This window comes from Neovison vison, chromosome 3 (assembly GCF_020171115.1).
Source record: "Neovison vison isolate M4711 chromosome 3, ASM_NN_V1, whole genome shotgun sequence".
Lineage (NCBI taxonomy): Eukaryota > Metazoa > Chordata > Mammalia > Carnivora > Mustelidae > Neogale > Neogale vison.
The window spans coordinates 202,874,198-202,893,643 of NC_058093.1; the positions used below are offsets into that span (position 1 = coordinate 202,874,198).

Below are 19,446 nucleotides of genomic sequence, written 5' to 3' on the forward strand. Positions count from 1 at the left end.
GCCGCAGGGGCTGTCTGGGTGTGACCCAATGCTGGGTATATTGCTGGGCGGGGCTGTCCTGTGTCCTTACTGGCGTGTGCCCTCCACTTCAGCCATCCTGGCACATAGCACACACTCAGTAAACTTGTGTCAGGGACAAGCCAAGTGTGACTCCCTCCACTTAGGGTGTGCAAAGCCCAGGGTCTCTGCCTTCTTCCAGTACCTGCCCTTGATGGCTGCAGTGCCGGGGCTCACTAGATAGACTCTCCTGAGGAGCCAGAGAGCTGGTGCAGGGACGGGGCGCAGCCGCGGGCACTGAGCACCAGGCGGCCTTCAGTAAAGGTCACTCTCCAAAGTTGGCACCTGCGGTTTTCCTTTCCCTGGGGGCTGACCCTCTGCCTCCAGTGGCTCTGGTGTATATAGGGCCCTTGCCTTTTCCTACACGTGAATGCTGTGACGTAGGTCACCCAACAATGCCCAGCGTCCCTGGCCACTGCGTTATTTGGGGTTTGGGCATGCAACCTGATGCGGACCAATCAGAGTCCCATTCGGGCAGTTGCAGGAGCTATTGGACGAGTCGGGGGTCTTTCTGGAGAGCATGCGAGGTTGGAGGGCCTGCAAGGCTGGTGAGGTCACAGCGGGAGGGGACCTTGGGCTGTCGGGGACCCATGCGGGGCCTGAGGTTGAGGCCCAAGGTGACAAGAGGGAGGGAGGGAAAGCTTCCTGATGGCGCACGGCGGGCCGGCCGCAACACGCAGTCCTTCCTTCTGCGCCGCAAATGCCCCTCACACGCCCACGGGGAGCCAGCCGGGCTGCCCCCCAAGCTCAGACCCTCAGCCTCCCGATGACTCCGGCCGTGCTTCCCGCCCCCACGAGGCGCCGCGGGAGTGGGGTCACCGAGCGCAACTCCCCCGGCATGCGTCGTGTGTCAAAAACCCAAAACCTTGGCGACTGGTAAGTAAGTAATGGTTGGGGAGACCCCACTTGGGTCCGAGCAGTGGGCGGAGCCCGGTCCGTGTGGGCGCGGCTCCGCAGACGCCCCGCCCCTTCCCGGCCCCGCCCACCCGTCGGAGGCGGTCCTGCCCCACCCCCACGCCCCCGGGAAAGGGCGGGCCAAGCTCTGGGCGGGGCTGTAAGTGACAAGTTTCTGTCCTGAAGGGGGTGGGGAGGGTCTTCCCTGGGAGGGTCCGGTGCCGCCTCGGTCCTGCTGGTGCTGACGAGAACCGAGCCCTCCGCCGCGCGCTCCCCGGGGGGAAGGGCGGTGACGACCTCGCGACACGCATTGGGGACTGGGGTCCCGCGCCCTCCCTGCAGGTGGATGCTCGCTTGCTCGAGTGGGCCGTGCCGGGTTCTGGGGCTCCCCCGCGAGGAGCCGGGACCCGCGCACCCGGGCTTCGCCATCGGGCGCCGAGCAGCGTGGACCGCCGGAGGGTCGCTGCGTGAGAACGCCAGCAGCAGCCGGAGTCCTCTGGTTTAGCCAAACGCGGCGAGCCCCTGCCCTTGAAGACGGGCATCCGGAAGGGGGTCTCCTGGCTCCTGGAAGGGAGCACTGGAACGGGGGCGCCCTCCAGGTCCTTGCTGCCTGGTGAGCGCCGAAGCCACGTTCACCTCCAGCGCACTTCAAATTGAAATGTCCCCAATTGGGGAAATATTTATTCGCAAATGATCAAGGAAATGTCACAGAAAAATCTGTTCAGTTGCGGAAAATGGCCCGGTCCTTGGCGCTGACCCCAGAAGGCAGGAGGAGAGCCGGCCCTGAGCAACGAAGCTGTTGGAGTCTCCATCCTGCCCGCTGAACCGGCAGCACTTCCTCCCCTGCCTCTCAAGTCCTGTCCTCTGGGGGGCTTCCTCCGGGCTTCCGGGAGTCCCTGCCAAGTGATGGCAAAGAGATGTGGTTTTGGAAGACGGGCCGCCGCGCTGCTGTGTCCTGTCCTGCCTCAGGAGACAGACCACAGACTAGACGGTGTTCTCGGAGGGACCTGCCAGGTTAGGGTGAAGGGGGGATCTGGGGACAGGCAGGGGATTTGGGGATGGGGGAGAGACACACCTCTAGCTGTCTCCCTCTGCCTGTGCCCAGAGAAGTACCCAGTGAGGAAACGGCCCTAGGTCCTTCCCAAGACAGCTCCTCTCTGGACATGCTGGTGACACCCAGGGCCTGCTTTTTGCCCGTGAAGTTGTCCACCCTCATGGTGAGCTAGCCCATCCCAGGCCCTGTGTCTAGGGACCATGAGGCAGCTCTGGTTAGGAGCCCACAGTTAGAGGAGGCCCCTGCGGGAGGAGTGGGGACTGCACATCTCCCAGGACCCCAGGGTGGCCCCGGGGGGCTGACAGAACCAGAGGGCATAAAGGAAAGGTGGGAGGTAGAGCCGGGACCCAGGAGGGGACCGGCAGGGAAGCCAAACCAGCCGTGTAGGGAGCTCCCGGGAGGGAAAGGTCCCAGCCCCAAATTCAGAGTGTGAGACCTAAGGCACATTGCATCTTCCATAAACTGATCTTCTACTTCACCCCATGCAGCACGCGGTATCCATGGGCTAGAGTCCTCTGTGACCCATCCTCCCCCACATTGTCATGGGGCCTTACCCCCACAAACGGCTCTCTGATCCTAATAGCACTGATGTGCCGCTTCCCTTGAACGACAGGAAGGAGGGACTCCCTGGGCATGTGTGTCCATCATTCCAGGAGGAAGAGCTAATTCCAGGGCTGGGGCAGGAAAAGGGTGAGTGGGGAGGATCCCGTGGGGCCAGAGAGGGATCCCCCATCCTGGCAGGGCTGGACGCATCCCCAAACTGACAAGATGCCCTCCCCCCATTATTTTTGCATATTAGGGTATGTTTTGTTTACTTCCTCCCCAAATTAAGTCCCATGGTTAAATAGAATGCCAGGGGGACCCAGGGCAGGGACGTGAGCCAGAGTGAGCTGCTGGCCTCAGCAGCGAAAGTCTGAGCACAAACGCGCTTACACACCTACATCTGTAACCGCACATCTTTTTCTACAGATGGTAGCACGCCTCTGGACATTTCAGATACATCTTGAGGATCTGTCCGCGTCCTGAGGCTGCAGCGCCCTCACCATGAGGAGACAGCAGAGCCCCGCTGCGCAGACGCCTCACAGTTCAGGTGGGTCCCTAACAACAGACGTTTACTTCAGCCTTTTGTTCTGACAAATAAGCCCACAATGCATGTCCTTGCACAGACATCCTTGTGCACATTAGAGCATTATTTGTAATGCATGCTTGGAATGCTCAGAGAATATTGCACAATAATTTACTTTTTTTTTTTTTTTGCACAATAATTTACTTAATGGAGCCCTATTTTTAAACATTTAGATTGTCTCCAATTTTTCCACCATTATAAACAACACTGCTATGATCATAAATCTTGGCACACACTCCTGATTACTTCCCTGGGATGAATTTCTAGAAGGAAGGCCTGGAGTGCTTTCAACCTTCAAGCTGCTTCAAGCCCATTTTGCAAGGGCTGAGTCAGGGCCGCCCAGGCTGGTGGAGCAGGCTGTGCACTGCTCAGGATGACCAGGAGGGGGCACAAGGGGGCTGAGGAGGAGCCTATGGTGCATGGGCCAGGTAGCTAGGTGTCCCCTGAAGCAGGGCCTTTTCCTTGTCTGCACAAGGGTGCTGTGGTGCCAGCAGGGCCCTGGCCGAGCTGTCAGAGGCAGAGTCTGGGTCACAGAAGCCCTGACTGAACCACCCACCTCAGGCACCAGACAGTCAGGATGTGGAGTCAGCTCCAAGGACTGTCCAGTCTCATTCATCGTCCCCGGTGAGAGGCTGTGTCATCGCTCCTGTCATACCTCATTCAGGTGACCCTGCATCGTCCCTGATGAGAGACTGTGTCATCGCTCCTGTCATGGTCCCCTGGGACTGTTCACCACCTGCAGGAACAGAGTCGCCCACCCGTCACCAGCTGACCGATGCCCGTCTGGTCCTCAGTGGATACTGTCCCCTAGATGCTCTGGTCCCTGGGCTCGGGAGCAGCCCTGTCCCTCGGGAGCCAGGCCCAGGCTTGTGCAGAGAGCCCCCCCCCCACCCTGGCTGACCTCATGGCTCAGGTGCCTCTGCCCCGGGAGTGGGCAAGCCAGCCACATGGCCTGGGGTCCCCGCACTTCACCATTTCACTGCGAAGCTGGCCCTCAGTAGTGACTGTGGTCATCGCAGAGCAGGGCCTGGCAGATGGAGACGGGCTTTGGGCAGGGTATCTTCGCAGACGATGCTCCACACCCAGGGGCTGCCCAGTCAGTAGAGACAGAGAGATAGAGACAGACGGAGAGACATAGACTGAGGGATAGAGAGAGAAATACACACAGGGACAGAGAGAGAGGAAAGGAGGGACAGAGACCGAGAGAGACACATAGACAGAGAGGGAGGGACAGAGAGAGAGACAGAGAGAAAGACAGGGAGAGAGAGGGATAGAGACAGAAACAGAAACACAGATGGAGAGACAGAAATTGACAAAAATAGAGAGACAGAGACAGAGACACAGAAATGGTGACATGAAGCCCTCGGACCATGTGAGGGCATCAGACCCTCTGAGAGGCCAGAATGAGAAGAGGGGGCCAGGGCGGGGTGGGGGGGAGGTGTCAGTGCTGGGGATGCAGTTGTGTGCTTGGGATGCAGTCTGCTGCCTGCCCCCAACACCCAACCCCTGACTCCCCGTCCAGCTTCCCAGGAGGCTTTGAGCTGCCACAGTGGCTGGAGTGGGTAGAGACCTGTGCCTCCAGCAGGTGATGACCAGGCACTGCCCCACACTCCCAGAAGACCTTGCAGCTGACCTCTCCCAGGCTACCCACAGACCCCTCAGGAGCAGTGCTAAGGAGGGGAAGGGGGAGGACTGTGTCCACGGGGACAGCTGCCCCTTGGCCCAGAACAGTGTCTGTAGGCCAGAGCCCTGGCCCAAAAGTCTAGGTAATTCTATTCTTTGAGATGAGTTTCCAAATATTTATATATTGCTTTGGATTAAAAAAAAAATCCTCTGTGGACTTTGACCCATCCCCAGCTGAACACAAAATTCAAGGAGAGAATTTACAGGTAGACATCTGTACCCCAAAACCCACCTGTGTCCGGGCCCACAAACTGGCACACCCAGCTCAGGCCTGTCAGATCCCTGAGTCCACTAATCCTCACTTCCATACTCTCCCTAAGCGTGAGGCACCAGGGGTGGGGGTGGGGGTCTTGGTGGGCTGGGTGGAGCCTGGGCATTCGGGGACATTGACCAGGGTGTGTTGGGGTGGGTTTTGTCCCAGGGTCGCCCAGCCAACCCGAAGGACCCTATGGCAGGGCCCTCAGAGAGATGAGCAGAGCCCCCCCAGCCAGCCAGCATTTCTATGCTGATCAGCCTTGGGGCTCGCGCCTGGACCGCCCCTTGCTCTTCTGCGTCTGGTTCCAGTAAACCCCGCAGGCCCTCACCAGTTGAATTTTCCGGATGCAGCCCACCCCACACCGCCCCCGCAGGCGCCCCGGCTGAGTGCCATCACCCCGCCTCTCCATCCCTTCAGCGGGAGGACAGTGGTCCTCAGTCACATCGGCCGTGGGTGGGCCACCCCTCTTCCAGGGGAGTGCATCCCGGCGAGGGTGCCCTTCTCAGTGCAGGCCCAGGGACAGGGAGAAGGACTGGGGCGCTCAGGCTCTCCCTGGGGTCTCTCCACCGGAGCCTCCACTTTGAAACGCTGTTGTGCAGGTTCAACCCCCTCAAAAGCATTCAGAATGGAGACTGCAAAGTGCTGGCCCGAGGGAAAGTGCTTTATTGGGTCTGCTTTTTCCGACTTAAAAAGGGGAGGGCACATAAAGACCAGACATTCAGCTTCCCCCAGAGCCCCTGGGCATGGGGGCAAGTGTCCTCAATTCTAGAGAGAGGTGCTCCCAATTCCCCCTTCTAGCACTGAGTGACCTCCTGAGCATCACATCTGGCCCCTGTAAGCACCTGAGTTTAATACCCGTGGTTGAGAGGAAAAGATCATTTTCAGGACTCAAAACACTCAGGTTGCCTCAGGAAGATGGAAGGACAAGGAACTGGTCCACAGCTGGGTTGCCAAAACCGTATCTGCCCCTGGTGGAAGCAAATCATGAAGTGTTGGGCTCAGTGTTTCGGGGAAAGACAGCGTGTCACTACTTTGCTTCCGTCCCTGATCTGGAGAAGAGGTTTGGCTGTGGTGTGGGCTCGGCTGAGGATGTCCCTGAAAGAGCCCTTTGAGGCCACCATTGCCACCTGGCCCTTTGCAGGTTCACTTGACAGAGAGCAAAGGTAACCTGGCAACAGCGAGAACACCTCAGTGCTGTCTACCAGTTACAGGCGGAGTCCCCCCGCCGGCGCCCCAACCCACCAGGGAAATGGTCGTGGCTCTAAATAAATTCCCCGGCCACAGCTGAGGCCATGTGCTTTCTGCGGTGGTGTGGAGCAGAGCCCCGAGCAGACATTCGCCAAGTCATCTGCACGCCGGCAGACCCTCGGTCTCACCCTATCCCCCATCCAGGTTTCCAACCTCGACACTCGCCTGTGCCACAACAACTAAAGGATGACCGTGGCGGCTGCCCTGATCGGAAACAGGGTCACCTGGGAAATGCCCGATGACATTCGATGACACTGAACCCCCTGGTCCAATCCCTGCCGTGGGCAAATGCCAGGGTAACTGCTCCCCGAAAGGCAGGCATGAGCAGGCTCACAGCAGCGCCGTCTGTAAGACCCCCCAAATGCACACCGCTCCGATGCCGGGAAACAGCACAGCAGTTAAATGAATGATGCTGTTACCACGACCGGATGCTATCCAGCAGTGAGACGGAAGAACCCGGAGAAGAACCCGATAGGAATGACTCGCAGACATTATCAGGACCAAGACGCCAGACACTACAGCATTCCGTTTATCTGCAGTGTAAAGACGGGCAAAACTCAGCTACCGTGATATAACACAGGGGACTAGTTCATTTCAAGAAGGAAGCCAATCAGTATATCCTGATATATGGAAAAATACTGTAATTTTTAAGAGATTTGAGGGGATACTTCACCAGAGAATAGACCTGCGTGGCTGACAAGTACATGGGAAGATGTTCAGGGGCCGGTCGGTGAAGCATCTGCCTTCGGCTCAGGTCATGATCCCAGGGTCCCAGCTCGAAAACCCATGTCCACTCTCTGCTCAGCAGGGAGTCTGCTTCTCCGTCTGTCCCTCGCCCTACTCGCTCTCTCTCCTGCTCTCAAGTAAATAAATAAAATTTTTTAAAAAATAGATGCTCAACCTCATTAGTCACTAGGGAAGTACAAATCCAAACCACAGCGGGGTTCACACCTGCTAAAATGGCTGACGGACAGGACGGACCACACCACGGGCTGTAGGCATGCACGTGGTACAGCATATGTGCAAGACTTTGGCGGTTCCTCGAACAGTTACATATGGGGCTACCACCATATGTGTTGATTTCCTGAGGCTGCTGTCACGAACGACCACATAGTCAGTGGCTTTAACGCAACATAAATTTATCATCTTGTAGTTCTGGAGACTGGAAGTCCAGAATAAGCCTTCAAGGGGCTCCAATCCGGGTGTGGGCGGGGCTGGTTCTGTGGGAGCCCTGGAGCAGGGTGGAATATTTTCTGCTGCTCCCTTCTAGAGGTCGCCACAGCGCCCAGCCTGCTTACGTTTTCCCGTGGTCTGCTCCCCCAATGTGCCCATGGCCACCTCCTGGTTATAAAGACCCCAGCAATCACATTGCGTGTCCCCCTGATAATCCAGGCTCTCCATCTCTAGACCTTCAACTTCATCACGCCTGCAAAGCCCCTTGGCCATCTGAGGCCTCTTCACGGTGCACGTGCATGGGCTGCTGCCCTCCGTGTCTAACCGAACAACTTGGCAGGAGTTCAAGGCAATGGAAGACACGGGACAGCTGCGATCAGGGATCCATGGACCACACGAAGGTAACCACACTTCTGTTTCTGAAGTCCCCCGGGGCACCCCAGGCCCGGGTAATGTCTGACCCAAATTTAGCCTGATGGCTCAACTGAAATGCCAGTTCGGGAATGGTGCCCGGAGTCCAGCCCGAATACCATGCCAACCGGTGAGTTAAAGTATGACCGGGAAGAATTTGGTGAGGAGTAAAACACAGTCTCCTATCTAGTCAGCGAATCGGTGCGATCGGTAAATGAAGGTGACCGAAGCCTGGAGCGTGACACAGCAGAGCTGCACGAGGCTGGCCAGCCTCGGAGTTGAGCACACGCCCCAGTGGGAACAAAGATGCTTCCCAAAGGGCTGCCCCACGACGGCCCGGAGACTCTCACACCGAAGGGACAGATTGGGGATGACATGGGCCAGAGCAGGGGGGTCAGACGGGGCTGCTTATTTAGGGGGTTGTCTTGTGGCAGTTTCTGACCCTAGCAAACAGCATGGGCCGGGGTGGGGGGTAGATCTGTGCATTTGGAGTTCACTGTATTGTTACTGCCCTCGTTTTGAAAGAGTGCTTTTTTCTTCCCAAGCTTTCGAAGCTTCTGGAAATGACACGGTGGGAAGACAGAGAAATGGTCACTAAGGGCAGAGCATGTGGTCTTTACCATCAAACCTCCCCAGCCGATGCACAGGCTACCGTCTTCGGCACAACCCGGCTTCATCTTCAGACTCGGGGGTTACAACGCCGGCTTGAGGGGTGCCTGGGGGCTCAGTCAGTTAAGCACCTGCCTTCGGCTCAGGTCATGACTCCAGGGTTCTGGGATCGAGCTCCACATTGGGCTCCCTACTTGTTGGAGAGCCTGATTCTCCCTTTCCCACTCCCCCTCCTTGTGTTCCCTCTCTCGCTGTTTCCGTCAAATAAACAAAACCAAAAACACACCGGCTTGAAGGAGGTGAGTCTGGGTTACACGGTACCCGAGACGCCGGCTATCACGGACACGATGGCAGAGCTGGGCAGACAGAGACTGAATGAGAAAACATCTTGGGACGCCTGAGTGGCTCGGTTGGTTGGACGACTGCCTTTGGCTTGGGTCATGATCCCGGAGTCCCAGGATCGAGTCCCGCATCAGGCTCCCAGCTCCATGGGGAGTCTGCTTCTCTCTCTGACCCTCTCCTCGCTCATGCTCTCTCTCACTGCCTCTCTCTCAATAAATAAATAAAAATCTTTAAAAAAATAATTAAAAAAGAAAAGAAAAGAAAACATCCTAAGAAAACCCTCCCTCTGCTGTGTCCCAGCTGCGCAGGCGTTTCAGATGTGCGCTCCCAGCTCTGAGCCTCTCAGCGACAGGGGCTGTGAGCGCCTCGCGGCCAGCGCAGAGCGCCGCCTCCACCGCGGGCAGGAGCGCAGGCTCCGGGAGGCCCCTGCCTGTCCGCAGCCTTGGACGGGCCCACGAGCTCTGCACGGCGCCTTCTTCAGGAAGAGGCTGTGAGAAAACAAAATTCAACTCGCCAAACCGTAAAGGTCTTTCTGACTTGATTCAACGGTTTGAGACTTGGGCGGCATCCAGCCAGCAGAGAGACCGGAGCTCCGAGGAGCTGAGCGACTTTCACAGGCAAATGGAGCAGGAACACGGCCATCACCGCACAGATCAGTGGGTTTCTTAGGGCACCCAGGAGACTCAGCCAGTAAAGCGTCCAACTCTCGGCTTCTGCTCAGGTCATGATCTCAGGGTCACGGGGTCGAGCCCCACGTAGGGCTCTGTGCTCCAGGCTGAGTCGGCTTGGGATCCTCTCTCTCTCTCTCTCTCCAAAATAAAAATAAACAAAAATAAAAGCAGTCTGGTTATGGCGACGTTACTCCCTTTTGGGGAAAGGCAGGGATCTAACAGGACCCGACCAGCGCTGACCAGGCGGTCCTGACGGACCGGCTGAAGAGTCCGTTTCTGGGAGGTCTGAAACTGTCATTGTCCTGGTTTGGGGACGTGAGGCTCGGCACACATGACTCCCCCCAAGGCCCACTGCTTCTTTGTAGCACAGCCTCGTGGGGACTGAGTGGGTGACACAGGTGCTCCGGGGTGAGGCAGCCACCAGTCTCTCAAACACTGCCTTGGGCCCAGTGTCCCAGGGGGCTCAGCCCCCACTTCCGCCTGGCTCCAGCCAATGGTGGCACCGCGTGGCTGTCGGAGGGCAGGAGGAGGGGGGCAGGCTGTGGGCTTTCTCCATCATCAGGTGCAGTTTCTTCCTCAGTTCCTGCCTCCAGCTCCCGCAGGGGCCCAGTCTGGGCTCCAGTGGGGGTCACTGCTGACCTACTCCTCCCTCGGAGTGTGGCGGGGGCTTGGGGCTGCCCAGCCCGGCTGTGTGCTGCTCTCCCTGGGACTTTACTATGTGCTCACTAACTTCCCTCCGTGGAACCGCCTGTTTTCCAGACCGAAACCTGACTGACAAAGCGCTGGGCGACATGCGCTCCTGTTTTCCAGCCAAGCACTTGCAGATTCACAGACCGGACGCCCCTCTGCAGTAATTATATGTTTACATGGCTTCCCCCTCCCACTTGATTACACATTGAGCGGGAATAATGTAAAACGCAGCTGCTGGGGCTGGCTGGGCCGCCCAGCACCCATTCTTTGTTAGCAAGAGAATCTTCCTTTTATTCAAGGAGACAAAGCACCTCGCTAGAAACACAGCTCTCCGCTCCATCCGGCTCCTGGAGGCCGCCGTGTCATTTGTCACGAAACAAAATTCCCAACCAAGGAGGAGTCATGGATTTTTGTTGTCATTGGGATACAAATCCGTGTTTTCTGACACACAGTGGGTATGCGGGCAAGGTGGCGTGACTGGTTCGCTTTTCATCACCCTGAACCCAAACTGGGACCCAGGGCCCATCACTCTGACTCACCGCCTTCCTCACAGGAGCCCTTCCACATGTATAAAGATCAGACCCCATTCAGCTGAACAGAGCGTAAATGCAAGACAACGGACTGTCACGAAAATCTAGACATATGGACCCATTTCCTGTGACTGTTGACTTCCAGCCTCTGCCTGTCACCGTGCATGATCTTAGGACAGGCATTCCCTCTGCCTCCCCCAGACCAGCCATGACTAGTTAGCATGCAGGGGGGGACCCCGGCCCGCTAGGTTCTTAGTCCCACAGATGAGGAACCTCCGCAGGGAGGGAAGGAGCTGCCGTCCTGCCCAAAACCCACCCTCCCTGTGAGACACCGGCTGCGTCCCCCGACACGCACTCCCCTGTGGGAACGAAAATCACATAAGCTGGTGACAACGCCCCATCACAGAACAGGAAGGCGCCTTCCAGAGAACACAAGCAGCTTCCAAGTGTTTACAGCAAGCCCCCGTAAGAAGTACGGTTGTATGTGCGTGGGTGCAGCTGAGATTAAAATATAGAAAGTAGTAACAACTTACAGCCGGGATGTCCTTTTTCCTTTTTAAAGGCGTTAGAGAAAACAGCACTTGACAGTTTTGATCACCCACACAGTGACCCCCCAGTTCGGCAACGCAAACGGGCATCTTAGGGTGACCAGGTATCCTAGGGTGACCGTCTGCCTCCCCCTCCCCCGCTGTAACGCCTGTAACTCCACTTTGCTTCTTTTTAACCTCACCAGCCACATACACACCCCTAAACACTACAGGGGGATTCCGCCTGTTTGCCTTTTATGCATGGACTCGTGCGTGTACTTCAACACTGTCTGCACTTTCCTGTCTTGCCTCCTTCATTCAAAATCATTTGCAGGGCCCATTAACGCGCGTGCCAACGGCAGCAGCCCGTCTCCCTGCGTCATACCCCATCACGTATCTCCACACCCGCAATTTACTCATCCCTTCTACTCCTGATGGACACGGGCTCTTCCCAGTGTGTGGCCACTCAATGAACGGCACCAGAAACATCTGTGTCCAGGTCTCCTGCTGTGGCTGTAGCAATAAACAAACTAAGGAAACAAATAAACAGAATAAAAATTGAATAAACCAAACAGAGGTTTTATCCACTTACACCCACGAGGGGCAGATGAAGGTGCGCATGGCCGCCTGTCCCTACCCACTCTTACTCACGTTGGGGCTTACATTTCTGGGGTCCAAATGGTATCCCATTTGCATTTCCCTGACAGAGATTAAGTTCCTTTCCATATGTTTATTGTCATTTACATGTCCTTTTTTAAAAAAGCCTCTGTTAATCTTTCACCATTATTATTATTATTATTATTATTATTTAGAGAAACACTGCACACACCAGTGCGCAGGAGGCAGAGGGAGAGACGGCATCTCAGGGAGATGCCCCGCCGAGCATGGAGCCCAGTGCAGGGCTCAATCTCATGACCCTGAAATCATGACCTGAGCTGAAACCAAGACTCGGATGCTTAACAAACTGAGCCACCCAGGTGCCCTCACCCATTTTTTAATTATTTTTCTTACTGATTCATACAAGCTCCTTACATATTCTGCACTTCTGTCAACTGTAGGTCTTCTCCCCTCTCAACAACAAAAAGTCCTAAACAAAACATTGGCAAATCAAACCCAGCAATGTATATATAGAATAAAATATCATGACCAAGTTGAGATGATCTGAAAAATTCAAGGTTACTTTAACATTAGAAAATCAATGCAGGGCGCCCGGGTGGCTCAGTGGGTTGGGCCTCTGCCTTCGGCTCAGGTCATGGTCTCAGGGTCCTGGGATTGGGCCCCACATTGGGCTCTCTGCTCTGCGGGGAGCCTGTTTCCTCTTCTCTCTGCCTGCCTCTCTGCCTACTTGTGATCCCTGGCTGTCAAATAAATAAGTAAATAAAATATTTTTTTAAAAAAAGAAAATCAACGTAATTCACTTATTAGATTAAAAGAGAAAAATCAAATAATCATCTCACTACAAAAAGGGCATTTGATAAAATTCTACCATCTTTCATTAAAATACACACACACACACACACACACACACACACCCTAATGAACTAGGAATACAAGGGAATGTTCTTCTGATAAAGGGTGGTCTCCAACAACCCCCACCCTGAGCCACACTCAACAGTAGAGGTGGTAAAACCTCCACACTGAGATCAGGAGCAGCTGAGCATGTGCGCGAAGTCCATGTGCCCTCCGTCAGAGCAGAGGCGCGCGTGCTACAAGGGGGGTTGGGTGGAGAGAGAATGGAGGAATGACTGGACGACAAAGGGTGGGGCCGGGAAGAAGCAAAGTGGGCATCAGTCACAGACCATGTGATTGTCCAGGTCAGGAATCCAAACCAAGCTACAGATAAAGAATAAGAAATAATGAAGCTGGACAAGGCAGCCAAACACACAGTGTTTTAAGACCGTCCTCTCTGCAACAAGCTATTTGCAAGTGGGACTTAAAAGGGATCGCGAGTTTGCGGAGTAAACACTAACAGAATTTTCAGCAGATGCATGCCTAGTAGATTGCAGGAGCAAACATCAAGGTGTCAGCCCTCCCCGGGCAGTCCCAGCAGCAACACGTGGAGGCTTCTGGGAAGAACTGGGCAAGCTAATTCTAAGATTCACTTGGAAATGCAGAGAACCAACGTAGGGACTTTTTCTTCGTGTTTTCATGCTGGTTATGAGCCTCTAAATGGATTCCATAGGCAGCAACGGACTGCGACCCACAGTTCAAACACCACTGAACCGGTTCAACAGCTAACCTCCTACGTCCCCCAACACACACATGCTTCAGCGTTTTTGTTTGAAAACACACTTGGGGCAGAATGGACATCCCCAGCTATCAGCGCTAAGACCTCCAGCAGCTTTCCGAAGGACAGAGTCCTGTCCTGTCCCCTCTTTACAGAGAATAGAGGCTCAGAAAGAATGGAACTCAAAATTCTAGTGGAACTGAAATCAGGGTTAGGAGTGCAACCCAGGTCTTCAAAATCCCATGCCAGGCTGGAAAAGCTACCTGCACAGGTCTGAAGGCTTCCAGAATCCCTACAGGTCAAAGGACCATAGAACTTTGGCTGGGAGCGTTGGGCCTCACCCAGCTCCCTGAACTCCAGGAAAAGCTCAAAGCAGAGCCAACATCCCACCAGACCTGCAGGCGCCTAGGGCATCCGGTGGGACTTACCGAGCAGCTGAGAAAGCTACGATATGCCCCCTCGGTGGTAGCAAGGCAGCCTTGTAGAGCCAGACAGGACCATGGCTCTGTCACGTTCATTCTCCAGCTAGAAATCCATGCTTGGCCAACTGTGTGCCAAGCCCTAGCCCAGGAACTGGGGATGCTCAGCAAAACCCACAAGACTCCTGCTCTCCTGGAGTGAATACTGGGAGGAGCTATATGTAGGATGTAATGTGAGACGGTGGTTGGTGCTCCAAGGGCAGATCAGCCCCAAGAAGGGAGGACCAGTGCAGGAAATTCTACTTAGTGTGCACACCTACAGCCAGGCTGAAAAGGGGACAGAGTTGGGACCTGGATGGGAAGCCTGGCCCAGAAAAAGCCAGAAGAGTGACACAGCCAAAAAAATCACAAGAGTAAAGGCCTGAGATAGAAACTGCTCGTGGCTCAATTTTTAAAAGCCTATTACCGTTTATATGCATTACCTTATCTCAACCTTATTAGCAGAAAGAGCTGTATTTCACCGACAAGAGATGTGGGCTGGCGGAAAGAACATCTACTTCACTGCCAGTTGAGGCACAGCTCAGAGAGTGCTCGGGGCCCCAAGAAGTGCTTCTGCACTCCAGCCGCTGGGCAGTCTGCCCTGAAGGTCTAGACTGGACTGGAAGGTGCCACTCTCCTTCAGAATACACAGGTGGGAAAACCGAGGCCCAGGAGGAACGCACTCGAGTAGCAGTCACTCCACATCCAGGTGGCTGGTCTCCTAGAACCAGGCCCTCTGTACCAATCTCCACTACTTTTTTCCCACATGAGTCCCCAGACCCTGAAGCCAGGTTACCGGGAGGGCCTTCACGGCTTGCTAAGCCCTTCAGTTTCTGCTACGGAAACATTCCCAGATGGACAGGATAAGGGTCCCGATCCCCAGGACCCAGAAGTTACCAAGGCCTCAGAAACCTGGAGTGACTGCCCTGGACAGGGCAGGGCCTGCCCCCAACCCCGGGTCTCCCCAGCCCCCAGCCTCAGAGCTCCCTGTCCCTCCAGCCTCTACTCAGAGATTCTCAGTCCCCCGACCCCAGCCCCCAGCCTCGGAGCTATCCAGCCCCCAGCCACCAGTCTCAGAGCTCCCTGGTCCCCCAGCCTCTAACCTCAGAGCTCCCCATCCCCTGAACCCCAGCCCCCAATCTCAGAGCTACCCAGCCCCCTGGCCCCCAGCCTCAGAGCTCCCCGGTCCCCCGACCCCCAGCCCCCAGGCTCAGAGCTCCCTGGCTCCCATGCCCTTGGCCTCAGGGCTCCCCGCTCCCCCCCAGCCTCTAGCCTCAGAGCTCCCCGGGCTCCCCCAGCCCCCAGCCTCTACCTTCAGAGCTCCACGGTCCCCCAGCCCCAGAGCTCCCCGAGCTTCCTAACCCTCGGGCCCTGGGCCCCCAGCCCTCCAGCCCAAGAGCTCCCCAGCCCCAGAATCTCCCGGTCCGCCAGGGCCCAGCCCTCGGGCCCAACCCATGCCCCAGCAGCAGGCACCAGGAGACCTCGCCCCGGCGCAGGGAGGGGCCGCCCCAGAGAGCCGCGCACTCGGCCTGCGCAGCCCCCGCCCTCCTTCCGCCCAGCGCCCGGCAGGCCCGATGCGGGTAGCGCGTAATCCGGCGCCGCGCTTTCGCCACTGCTCTGGACAACGGTCTGAGAAAACGAACACCACACACGCGCTATCCTTTGATCACATCAGCTCCTACCGTGGCGACGCCTCCGAATGCAAAAGGCTAGAACCAAAACACTTCCTGGCGCCTCGAACGGCCCCAAGGAGTAGCGAATCTGCGGAATCTGCTCGCCGGAAGTAGGGCTGCCCTCGCCGGAAGTTGCGCTTCCTCCATTTTGTTGCCCGCTATGGCGGCGGTGTTGAGTTTGGGGCCGGGATGCGGCGCTTTTGACTGAGGGGGTAGGCCAGGCGGAGGCATTGGGGACATCCGCGCGGCGCAGAAGAGGACCAGCCTGGACGCCGGAGACGCTGTCATGTACGGCGCGAGCGGAGGCCGTGCCAAAACCGAGAGGAAAAGCGGCGCGAAGGAGGAGGCCGGACCCGGCGGTGCCGGCGGTGGGGGGAACCGAGTGGAGCTGCTGGTCTTCGGCTATGCCTGCAAGCTGTTCCGGGATGACGAGCGGGCGCTGGCCCAGGAGCAGGGACAGCACCTCATCCCCTGGATGGGGGACCACAAGATCCTCATCGACAGGTCGGTTCCTCCCCCCATCCGCCGGTCCTCCCCTTCCCTCGCCCGCTTGATTTCGTCTGATGTTGACTTGATGGCCAGGACTAAAAAGGGGCTTTGTGGAGCCAGCGGGGATCTGGGGGACCCCCTCCTCTGTTCTAACATCCCCCAGGTTTTGGAGGGAGGGGGACGGTGAAACCTGCCCTAAGACACTGGCTGGATGGAGTTGCGCGCCGCGTGTGTCGCCGGAGGGATCGTCTCTGCTCCTGCAGCCCCTCGCGACCCCTCACCCCAGTCGCTGGTTCCGGTTGGCCACTCCGCGCGGTGGAAGCGGCCCGTGCGCTGGCCTCTCCCGATCGGCGTTCTCGTGGGGGTAGTGCGCTGCCTCCCTACTCGCGGCTCTCCCGCAGCTCCGTGTGGTGGCAGGGCAACCCCGAAATGCGCACGCGGAGGCCGCGCGGTTAGAAAACCTTTTGGATCCCGAGAGTTAGCCTTGAACCTCGTGTGCCGCCTGCGCCCTCCTTGTGCGGCGCCGGCATTTTGCCGGCATGACATTTGACTCCGCCAGCCCCCTCCTCCCCACTGGGACAGTCTGGCGGAGCTGACTTGGTTCAGACCGAGGGTGAAGGTGCCAGTCAGTTGGAAGCCGGTTGACTTGGGGCAGACACTGGCTTTGTTGTTAGAGATAGTGTTCTTAGGGCTGGTTTCACGGTCTCCTAAAACCGAAGGGTGGAACTGGGACGCAGATGTGTTTCTTTTCAAATCAAACCTGCTTTAGGTAATCGCCCTGGAGGATGTTTAGCCACTTTGGGCAGAGGGGTCCCGGGACTGGGGATTTCTAAAGATGTTTGGTTTGAAAAGGATGGCATTACATGGTGTAGGTTGTTTGCTCCCCGCCCCCCTGCCCCATATTTTCAGTCCCACTTTCCTTCTCCTCCTTGGAGTTTTGGCTTGTTGGTTTGGTTTTTTGCCGGTTTGGCAACTCTACGCCTGGGGCCCGGACTGAAAAGCTAACGATGACCAGCCATTTAACTGTGGAATAGTGTCTCCGAGTGAAGGAAGCCCGTCGTTTGATTAAAGCTGGATTCTGCAAAGCCCTGGGACATGACTGTAGGGATGACCTGTGAGCTGGCCAGAATGGACACATTCATGACCAAATAGGCCTTTTTCCATCCCTGACATTGCCGTTTGGAGTTAGATCTAGACAACAGTGACTCTGGAAGGGAGGGTTGCCGGAGCAGGTCTGGACCTGATGCTCCATGCTCTGCTCAAACATGCTGTGCCTTTAAACCTTAGTTTCTGTGATCAGTGTTGCCTGAGTTGTCAGGCAGCTTGCTTTTCCAAAGTGTTACAAAGTGTTACTTGTGATATTTATTATTAAAGCTTGGTAAGCAATGAAGTCTGAGCTCCTTATGCAGTTTTCGGTATCATTCTGTACATGATTGGAGTGAGGTCTTCCAAAACTAATGGGGAGCAAACGCTACACATGTACATGTATAATATTTTCAAATAATGATCTACATTTGTAAGTTAAGGAGGTTTACAGCAAAGTAAAAATAATTTTGAAATTTAATAAAGTGCAATACCTTGGCTACTCTGGAATTTTGGCCTTTTTTTCTTGTAAATGTCTTTTTTTTTAAATACTTTTTGGTCCGCATTACAAAAGTCAGCATTAAAAAATCAGGCAGACTTTTGTTTGTCTCTCTATGTTTGTTTTTGCAAGCCTAAATCTGAGTGTTTCTAACTCACTCGTTTATTATCTGATACTGCACATCAACAGCAGCTTCCCTGAATCTTTATGTTAAAAGCATAACAAAAAATGCCCTTCTTATTCCTAATTTGGCTACAGTGCCTGTTGGTCCATGCACATAAACATGGATGCGTCTTAACGTATGCGATTCCCTGGGGGTGTAAAGTTTAGAAGAAGATATTTATACTGCACCTGCTAATAGTTTTGCTCTGTTTCCAGTGAACCTCCTTAAACTGCACGTATATGTCACTGTTCCTATGTATGTGTGTCTCTCTATCACGTAACCCAGCACTTATTTCCTCAGCCAAGTGGCTAGGGGGCGAGCCTAGCCAAGATTTTACCTCCAATGGACGCAAGTTTCTTTGGTGAAGATCTCTCCTGAGAGTTCGGGACTAGCAGAAAGAAGCGAGGAAATTTCGACCGTTGGGTTCTTACGGATAGGTATTTATGTATTCGGTTTGTGTGAATGTAAGCTATGATATTTGACTTCTCAGAAAAAAAAATTTTCTAGTTTTTATTTTTTTGCAAATGGCATTGAATGGTTGACCAAACCATAAACGGTAAGCGCTGCCAGTGAAGTGGGCACCATTTATGCTGTTAAAGGATTGTTTACCTTTAATTATAAGCCTTATCATATTATACAAAGGAATTTAGACTTTGTTAAGATAACTTGAGTTTTAAAAGTAGGTGAGATGTGACTAGCCAAATTAAATATAAATCCAACAAAATTTTTTTATGTTTGTTTTAATATTTTTATTTCTTTGTTTTAATTGGTAAGTATATATGTGAAACATCCCACACGAATCAACCTAGACATTAACTTCTTCCCAGTGACCAGTGTGTTCATATTACAGATATGATGGGCGCGGTCACCTGCATGACCTTTCTGAGTACGATGCTGAGTATTCCACGTGGAACCGCGATTACCAGCTCTCTGAAGAGGAGGCACGAATAGATGCCCTGTGTGATGAGGAGAGGTATTTAGCCTTGCATACGGACTTGCTTGAGGAGGAGGCAAGGCAAGGTACTGCTCAAGAAAAACTTACTTAAGCAACAAACTTTTTAAAATTTTTTAAGTATTTAAAATTTACTCCCATTCATTTTTTTATACTCACTCTTTCTGATATTATCTTGACAGTACCCAGTGGATTGGAAAAACAGGAGTCTTTGCGTTCTGAGAGGACCTCAGGATAGTTTATATATAGAGAGCCACAAAGAATTTTCCCAGCTTTTGAGGGCAGACTGGGATTTGAAAAAACAAAAACCAAACTCTTTAACTGTTCTTCTTTAACAGTATCGTATAAACTAAAATTGATGTTCTTGTCTTTGCCTTAACAATCTTTAATACAGTTCTTAATCCCCAAATTTCTCAGCAGGAAGAAATTTTCCACAAAAGACGTGTATTCTGCTATCTGTGGTAAACGTGTACTGGCAAAAGTACATATTAATAGATGTGAGGTGTGAATTTGTAAAAACATTTTTGCCTCCAAAAGAGGCTGAAAAAAGTGTGTTGTATGCTTTACTGATAGCCACAACTTTAGAAATATGTATAATTTTTCTCAGTAAGTTTCCATTTTTGTTAATAAA

General features: G+C 54.4%; 1 protein-coding gene and 1 long non-coding RNA gene across 3 annotated transcripts in view; both read left to right on the plus strand.

The window, feature by feature from the left end:
* Nucleotides 1-1,840: 1,840 nt before the first annotated feature.
* On the plus strand, nucleotides 1,841-6,533 carry LOC122901984. The gene is made up of 3 exons (XR_006383721.1): nucleotides 1,841-1,965; nucleotides 2,975-3,095; nucleotides 6,463-6,533. It is a non-coding gene; the product is annotated as an uncharacterized LOC122901984 (long non-coding RNA).
* A 9,237-nt stretch (nucleotides 6,534-15,770) lies between these two features.
* Nucleotides 15,771-19,446, plus strand: part of LOC122903103 (splicing factor SWAP) — a 69,133-nt gene continuing 65,457 nt past the window's right edge. The window contains exons 1-2 of one of the 2 annotated variants that reach the window (XM_044243558.1): nucleotides 15,771-16,133; nucleotides 18,714-18,883. In XM_044243558.1, coding sequence (XP_044099493.1) covers nucleotides 15,916-16,133; nucleotides 18,714-18,883 — 388 coding nt within the window. In that variant the 5' untranslated portion in view covers nucleotides 15,771-15,915. The other variant, XM_044243559.1, reaches the window with a different exon arrangement.